The sequence below is a fragment of the Salmo salar genome, chromosome ssa06 (genome assembly GCF_905237065.1).
Source record: "Salmo salar chromosome ssa06, Ssal_v3.1, whole genome shotgun sequence".
Taxonomy (NCBI): Eukaryota; Metazoa; Chordata; class Actinopteri; order Salmoniformes; family Salmonidae; genus Salmo; species Salmo salar.
In genome coordinates, this window is record NC_059447.1 from 43,658,333 (window position 1) to 43,666,775 (window position 8,443).

General features: G+C 43.6%; 1 protein-coding gene across 1 annotated transcript; it reads right to left on the reverse strand.

Annotated features, from left to right (window-relative positions):
* Positions 1-26: 26 nt before the first annotated feature.
* LOC106607497 (male-specific lethal 1-like 1) lies at positions 27-4,655 on the reverse strand. Its single transcript, XM_014204498.1, has 9 exons — positions 4,570-4,655; positions 2,944-3,769; positions 2,342-2,547; positions 1,888-2,153; positions 1,620-1,684; positions 1,453-1,520; positions 1,158-1,282; positions 832-904; positions 27-714 (listed from the first exon to the last, which is right to left on the reverse strand). Exons 2-9 carry the CDS (start codon positions 3,619-3,621, stop codon positions 624-626), a joined length of 1,572 nt encoding a protein of 523 aa, XP_014059973.1. The 5' UTR covers positions 3,622-3,769; positions 4,570-4,655; the 3' UTR covers positions 27-623.
* Positions 4,656-8,443: the final 3,788 nt, after the last annotated feature.

The window sequence follows — 8,443 nt, forward strand, 5'->3', positions numbered from 1 at the left end:
ACAGACACAATTAAAAAGAAACCAAGTCATGTTCATAAAGCATTTTTCTTTTTTAAATTACAACATCTTGTTTGAAACACAAACCATAAGTGCTGCTGAAGCGCTTTCAAACCATTTCACTCTCCTAATGTCCAATGTTTTTTTCCCCTTTTATCTCCAACAGGAGATATTTCTATAGGATGCAACAGCAATCACATACAGATGGGAGTCAGAGCCATTCGGCACAGTTCAAATATGAGGCATGTGAATGACAACGTCAACAGTTTGTAAAACTATAGCCTGGGGATTTTTGGGGTGAAGTTGCAAAGAGGAAAACTGTCCTCAAATGAACCCAGTGGGAATCTAGAGGAGACAAACATCTCTGCTCTTCCTGGATAGTCCACACCACCCTCAATCTTCTTCCAAACCAGCCCTACTATAGGATCTGTTCTGAAATCCAGCAACCATGTCCAAACTGTGGCACAGTGCATCCTTTGATTTTAGGGGATTGTGGCATGCAATTCCCCCACCTCCTGTGTGTGTTCCTTTCCCAAATAACAAGGCAGACGTTCACACAGAGGAGTCCTGCCTGGCACCAATCCAGCCGGTGTCTCCTCTCTTGGACTCAGGTGGAAAGGACAGATTTATTTACGACAGGTCCGGTGGGGGGTCTGCTTTTTGGGCACCTCTACTCGACAGCGGCTCCGCTCGTCCAGCCAGGGCAGGTCAAAGCTCCTTCAAGGGTTAATAGAGAAACGCAGGGGTTTAGGTTGAGAAGCAAGCACTCTGATTGTATTCAAGTGATGTTTAGCTTGGTGTTATTCAAGAACCAGTGCGTATGACTCAACTCACCGTCTTGACAGCTTTGGCAGAGGTCGGCCAAACACCACCACTGGAAGGTGGGGGGTGATCATGAGGTACTCCACTGAGGAGAGAGAAAGAAGACTTTCATAAGCAATGAGTACAAGACCCTGCTCAGTATTCTACTGACTACATTTCATCTCAACAAACATTCCTTATGGGATAGTTGCTTTTTGGCAATATCTAAAAATAAAATAAAATGTAATTGATCACATACACATATTTCCCAGATGTTATTGCGGGTGTAGCGAAATGCTTGTATTCCTAGCTCCAACAGTGCAGTAGTATCTAACAATTCAGTGTATAGGTGGACTTACCATCCTCAGCTTCTGGGTAGAAGGAGAACACTTCTGGCTCACTCTCTTGGATACCCTTCCTCTTGTTCATGCGCTGTTGCAGTCGCTGGAACATCCGCTGCTCACGGATCCGCTGGATGTCCCATCTATGGGAGGTGAATGAAGGAGAGTGAAGAACACAGCGACAGAAGGTCAAAATAAGGGACACACAAAAATAAGGAGAAAGGCAGAAGAGGTATGCCAGAGAAACAGACTGACTCATAGCAAGAGTTGGTCAGACACACAAACAAAGCAGAAAACTCCAGCCCTCCCTTACCTCTTCCTTCTCTTTTCATCCAGTTCATGCTTCGAGTGGCGCTTCAGGAAGACATTGTCATCCAGATTCTGTAAGAGAAAACAGTCTGACTTTAGACCTCCTGACCAGGGGTCCAATCTGGGCTTCCACCAGCCTAGGGCTTCACACAGCGCAAGACAAGTAGCCACCTCAGGGATATCAGATGCCTCCTCCTCTCCTAGGGGCTCCATAAGGTTTTCCTTCCATGAGGGAACTGTGTACAAGAGGGAGAAGGTCATTCCACCACCCATGGAATGTAACAAATCCTGTTTAGCACACATTTTCCAAAAGATACAGCAACAAAAATCAATAATGTGGCCTATTCCAACATACTTAGGCCCAAGTCTCAGCCTTCTTATGCGCTGTTCTATGCGCTGGTTCCAATACAACCATTTCATAATAATTTGTAACACTCACTGGCCACAGGCTCCTCCTTCTTGGGTGAGGGCTCTCGCGAAGTTGGTGACGGGGGAGGCACATGCCAGCGACACAGGTACATGTCTGTGGTGGACAGGTAGTCCAGTTCCTCAGTGGCAGCCGAGCTGGTTCCAGGAGACCCATCTGAAAACTCTCCTCCGTCCAGTGGCTCCTCTTTGGGGAGAAGTGCCTCGTTGTGTGGTGACTGGGAAGCCTTGGCTTGGGCACGTCGTTTGGCTGCCCTGGGGTCCTGGAAGAGGAAACGCCTATTGGCAAGAACATAACCTTTAGAGGAATTGCGTGAGGGACAATAAGGGGTTTTAAATGCATCTACAGTACGTACATATACATATATATATATCCATGTATGCATCTAGGAAGTATGTCAAAACATGGAGTCTAAAAAAAAATCATAAAAAAACATTGCTACCTCTACCTGAATGTGGAGCCCTACCGTTTGTGGCCCTTGCCTCCTCTGCCAAAATTCAGCGTTCGGGGGGTATGGCTGCTGCGGCCCTCAGACAGCCCCTGCCCCTCTGGTGTCCCTGGCATTGCTGCCTGGTCTTGTTGCCGGCTAGGGATGTGGGTGGGGCGCTGGTCACACCCATCCTTCTTACCTAGCTGCAGACGGCGCGCCATGCGCTCGATCCGCGCCATGAGCTGCAGTAGTGAAAAAACACGCCACGTCAATGGGGCTAAAGTGAGGTTTATACCCCCTTATGATTTGGCATTTAAATAGTTTGTCTTGAAGGGCAGCCTATTCTCTTCAACACTTGTGAGATGTACAGTCCATAAGAGTACAACAAAAAGATAATGAATGTGTTTGAGGCTGATTTAGTTGACTTCAATTACATCACACTTCATAGAAACAATGATGTCATAATAGTGCTGCACTGCTATTACATCACAATACCACTGGTGGCATTGTGGAGCCGGCCTAGGTTGGAGGGAAAATACCTGCTGCTGGTTATTCTGGAAAATTCTTCACAAGATATGCTGACCAGTTTTGACAATTGAAATGTTATACATTTGTGTTTGGAGTGTTTGCTAGCATACCATTTCCTTCTCAGCTTTGAGGTCATCTATCTCCTTACTCTTGGACTGGAGCTGCTGTTGCTGTTGTTCAATGAGTTCCAGTTGGAGGAGGAGGATCTGGCGTATGCAGCTGGTCTGTGTAGGGGAGTGACCAGGCCCTTTCCTAATATTCCCTCTTTTGCAGTCTGGGCTGTGTTCTGATGACTGTGCCCCCACGACTGCTGCCGTAGCAGTCCCTCTGACCTCCCTGCCACCCACTACATCGTCCCGGGGCTGTTTGATAGTGTTGTGCACGCCAAGGTCCATCTTGCCCATATTGCTGTTTGTCTGTCCTAGTAGTGTCTTGCTCTTGACTGGTGTGGTGCCTTCGCCCCCCTTCGGTTTGCCCTGGGGAGTTTGGGCTCCAAAGCTCACCCAGTTCTCCTCTTGCCCTGACCCAAGCCCAAGGTTCTGTCCAGATCCAGGCCTGCAGGTAACCTGTCCCTGTCCTGGCACCACCTTGGCTTTCCCCTGAAGCTGCTGGCCGCTGCTGTTGTGGATACTGCCCAGCACATTTGGGACTCCGATGGCATATTCACTTGGCTCCCTCCTCAGGCTGCTGAAGGAATCAGGTGTTCCTCCCACTGGAGCTTTGACCAAATCAATCTTCCCTACTGTATCCAGCTTATATCCTCCGCTTGTGAACACAGTCGATGTCATTGTTGTGGCAACCCTACAACCAGAATCCTTGCCAACCAACGCCCACCAATGTCCTCCTGACAGGGGCGTTGGTGGCACAAAGAGCTTGATCTCACACCGTGGATGCCGTTTCTCCTCAGCAGTGGGCTGTCTAGATGTCCATGCAAGCCTGAAATACAAGGGAGGGATGTCAGATGGTCACACAGTTAATTCAACATAGACACAAGGTTATCAGGTATAAACTAACTAAAATCAAATGTTGAAACAGACAGGAATCAGCCACCTTTTACCAAGTTGGCCACAGAACCTTCTCTTACAGCAGATATAGCCCAACCAGAAAGCCACTTAGCTAGTGACGTTAGTGTTCTCAATCTCTGGTAGCTACAATTTCCCCTCACACATTTCTATACGTCCATGAATAATCTGTATGATATTGACACATGAACCAACAAGCTGACACAATAACAAAAATCGAGCTACCCAGGGAGATTAGTTGACTTGCATCTCAACAATACGTGTATGCCTAGCAGACGAGGTAGTTAACTAACGTTACCCTAATACAATCATTAAATAGTTGAGTTTAGTCGGCTAACGTTACCTAATGATGTGTATAACTGACCTAGCCGGTGTTTGAAAGAAAACGGGTGATTGGAGAATACATTATGCAGCGACTGGCAATTGCTTGGTGACAAGGGAAACAGTCCTATAATAACTAACGTTACAGATGAGCTGCAGTCGCTTAGTTGGCTAGCTACGTTAGCCAAGTCCTCCATTTTAGGTCCACAGGAAAGAGCAAAACAATGACAGCCACTTTGCCTTCAACCAACCCGGTCTCATTTGACGCCATTTTAACTTTAAACGCTTTACAAAGTAACGTTTTTCTCTTGAACGTTATAACATATTGTGCTTTACACTTATGACTAAAGGCCACCTGTCTATTTGCTATTCTCTGTACTCATTGGAACTCACCTTTCGCCTTGATGCCCACCTTCTCAGGTCGTTTTAAAATAATGATATTGCGCATGCGTTCCCCGTACGCTCGCCTCTGATTGGTCAATTAGCGAGCGGTTGCACTTGAGCTCAAAGGATTTCTGAAGGATAAAAATGCCAAGACAAATGCATATTCCTACCTAATTTTAATGATTGTTACTATTTGTTGTAGTTTAAAAAAATTGTACAATCGTGCAACCATGATGAAATTGTTATTTTTCTATTCCCAAGCGGATTAGGTGCAACCAATTGGCAACTGGCTCAGTCACCAGCAATGATTTTTTTTTTAAAGTACTGTGGAATGGATAAAGCGTTATGGCATTTCATCTGCTTGCTTGATATTAGGTTGGGCTCTTCTCTATTTGGGGAGAGGACAATTCTGGGCTCCCAAATTCCCTATCTTGTAAGGGAGTTATGTTGATTGAAGATTCGTTGAAGATACACCATTACATGTTACTACTTTTCTTATAAACGAGTTAATATCTCTCAACACTAGAGACCACAGGCTGCTACGTTGGTGTCACTGTGGATCAATGCCGCTCTTTTACCACTAGAGGGCATACTTTCCTAACTGAAACGGGTGTCAGTCCCACCCATCATTGTTTGTAAAGTAACATTCAGTTGCAACACCTGTTTTTAGTAAACTGTTTTTCATAAGCATGCATGGACAGGCCAACTTCAACAGCAAAAAAGCAATAGCCTACTTGAATATTTAAACAATAACATTTGAATACAAAGAAACATTTTTTTTAAAGTTATGCCTCGTGCTAGTTCGTTTTTTTCGAATAGGCTATAGCCAGGCCTATAATATGGAGATATAAAAATCCAAGATTATATTGCGCTTCTTCCCTCACATGTCTCTCTAACCTCTCCTCTGATACGTGTTTACATTGATGTAGCCTATGACTGAGTGATGCTACACTCTAAAGTGGTATTTTCTCCACGAAAATAGCAGAGGATCGGCCCCCATGCCTGGTCGTAACAGCACCCCTGTCACGTGGACAGGCCCGGTGACCATGCATAGACGCTGCAGTGTTTATTAGTGTCGACACTCCTCTCACGCTCCCGGGCTGGCAGAGCCGTCCACTGTGCTACAGCACTCACATGGCGCGCAGGGACCCTGCGACAAAATATGCACCTAAGGATTATATATATTTGTTTTACAAAACTATATTAAAACGGAGTGGCAGTTAAATAGTCTAAGTTATTTTATTGTTATTGGAATTCTTCTCAATAATGGTAATGAGCTCTGCCAGGTTTTAATGTTTTCTTCTGCATGTCATATAGATGCTGATCCAATTGAGGATAATGTGAGAGGTTTCCTCTATGCACTGTGCATTATGGCATAGCTTACAATGTTGTTATTTTATTGGAATAAATTAATAATAATTTTGCCTAAGGGTATTGTGAATTTTTAAATAAAATTGATGTCCAAACGCCGTAGGCCTATACAACATGTCCCTATTATTTGGGGAGAAAAATAAGGACACATTGGATATGATCATAAAACACTACGAGCTGGACTAATTACTTTGTATTTTGAGTATGAGACATGCTTGATTATAAACTGGGTGGTTCGAGCCCTGAATGCTGATTGGCTGACAGTCGTGGTATATCAGACCATATACCACTACCATATGTATGACAAAACATGTATTGTTACTACTCTAATTATGTTGGTAACCAGTTAAAAATAGCAATAAGGCACCTTGGCCACTCCGCGATCCGTCGTGCCTAAGAACAGTCCATAGCCGTGGTATATTGGCCACAACCACTCGTGCCTTATTGCTTAATGATATACCAGAGAAGAGAGGCATAACATTTGCACCATCTGACTATACAGTTGCCCAATTCTGCAGTATGGTTGAGCCCACCCATTTACTGTCGGTGAGTCACGCGAACAGTAGGTTGGGAGGCAGCAAGACTCGCGATGTGACCTACTTTTACTTCAGTCACGTCTTCACTTAAACTTTTAAAGGATTCGAGTTCAACAATATACAAAGTGGCGGTTTAGATGATGAAATGTTTAGGCAATTCAAAACTAGATTAGGCTTTTTCTAATTTTACATAGGCTATGAGATAAATGATAGTCCTGTTGGCCAACTGTAGTCGACTATATATATGCACATTATATATATATACAGTGAGGGAAAAAAGTATTTGATCCCCTGCTGATTTTGTACGTTTGCCCACTGACAAAGAAATTATCAGTCTATCATTTTAATGGTAGGTTTATTTGAACAGTGCAAGACAGAATAACAACAAAAAAATCCAGAAAAACACGTCAAAAATGTTATAAAATGATTTGCATTTTAATGAGGGAAATAAGTATTTGACCCCCTCTCAATCATATTACCAACGTATTAAAATATTGAGGCCTCCTTGCTCGCACAGGCTTTTTCAGTTCTGCCTACAAATTTTCTATAGGATTGATGTCAGGGCTTTGTGACGGCCACTCTAATACCTTGACTTTGTTGTCCTTAAGCCATTTTGACACAACATTGGAAGTATGCTTGGGGTCATTGTCCATTTGGAAGAACCATTTGTGACCAAGCGTTAACTTCCTGACTGATGTCTTGAGATGTTGCTTCAATATATCCACATAATTTTCCATCCTCATGATGCCATCTATTTTGTGAAGTGCACCAGTCCCTCCTGCAGCAAAGCACCCCCACAACATGATGCTGCCACCCCCGTGCTTCACAGTTGGGATGGTGTTCTTCGGCTTGCAAGCCTCCCCCTTTTTCCTCCCAACATAACGATGGTCATTATGGCCAAACAGTTCTATTTTTGTTTCTTCAGACCAGAGGATATTTCTCCAAAAAGTACGATCTTTGTCCCCATGCGTAGTCTGGCTTTTTTTATGGCAGTTTTGGAGCAGTGGCTTCTTCCTTGCTGAGCGGCCTTTCAGGTTATGTCGATATAGGACTTGTTTTACTATGGATATAGATACTTTTGTACCTGTTTCCTCCAGCATCTTCACAAGGTCCTTTGCTGTTGTTCTGGGATTGATTTGCACTTTTCGCACCAAAGTACGTTCATCTCTAGGAGACAGAACGCGTCTCCTACCTGAGCGGTAATTACGGCTGCGTGGTCCCATGGTGTTTATACTTCCATACTATTGTTTGTACAGATGAACGTGGTACCTTCAGGCATTTGGAAATTGCTCCCAAGGATGAACCAGACTTGTGGAGGTCCAGATTTTTTTTCTGAGGTCTTGGCTGATTTCTTTTGATTTTTCCATGATGTCAAGCAAAGAGACACTGAGTATGAAGGTAGGCCTTGAAATACATCCACAGGTACACCTCCAATTGACTCAAATTATGTCAATTAGCCTATCAGAAGCTTCTAAAGCCATGACATAATTTTCTGGAATTTTCCAAGCTGTTTAAAGGCACAGTCAACTTAGTGTATGTAAACTTCTGACCCACTGGAATTGAATCATAAATGAATTATAAGTGAAATAATCTGTCTGTCAACAATTGTTGGAAAAATTACTTGTGTCATGCACAAAGTAGATGTCCTAACCGACTTGCCAAAACTATAGTTTGTTAACATGAAATGTGTGGAGTGGTTGAAAAACGAGTTTTAATGACCCCAACCTACGTTTATGTAAACTTCCGCTTCAACTGTATATCCATAAAAAGTATGCCAGCTGATTCATGATTTAGACTGGCTGAGAAATGCTGCTTGCCTCTCTGTCTACTATGGGGACAGCTGGAGATAGAATTTGAACATTGAAACAATGTTTCAAATGTCAGAGAGACAGACAGCAAGGTTTATACAAATTTCCTCTGTTGAAAACTAAATGCTAGTCTAAAATAAATGGCTAGATGCTTTTTATAGTGGAGAT

Coding starts and splice junctions, on each gene's coding strand:
- LOC106607497 (XM_014204498.1), bottom strand. CDS start 3,621: ATGACATCGACTGTGTTCACAAGCGGAGGATATAAGCTGGATACAGTA. Junction 905..1,157: donor CTACCCAGAAGCTGAGGATG/GTAAGTCCACCT, acceptor CTCTCTCCTCAG/TGGAGTACCTCATGATCACC. Junction 715..831: donor CTGCCAAAGCTGTCAAGACG/GTGAGTTGAGTC, acceptor TAACCCTTGAAG/GAGCTTTGACCTGCCCTGGC.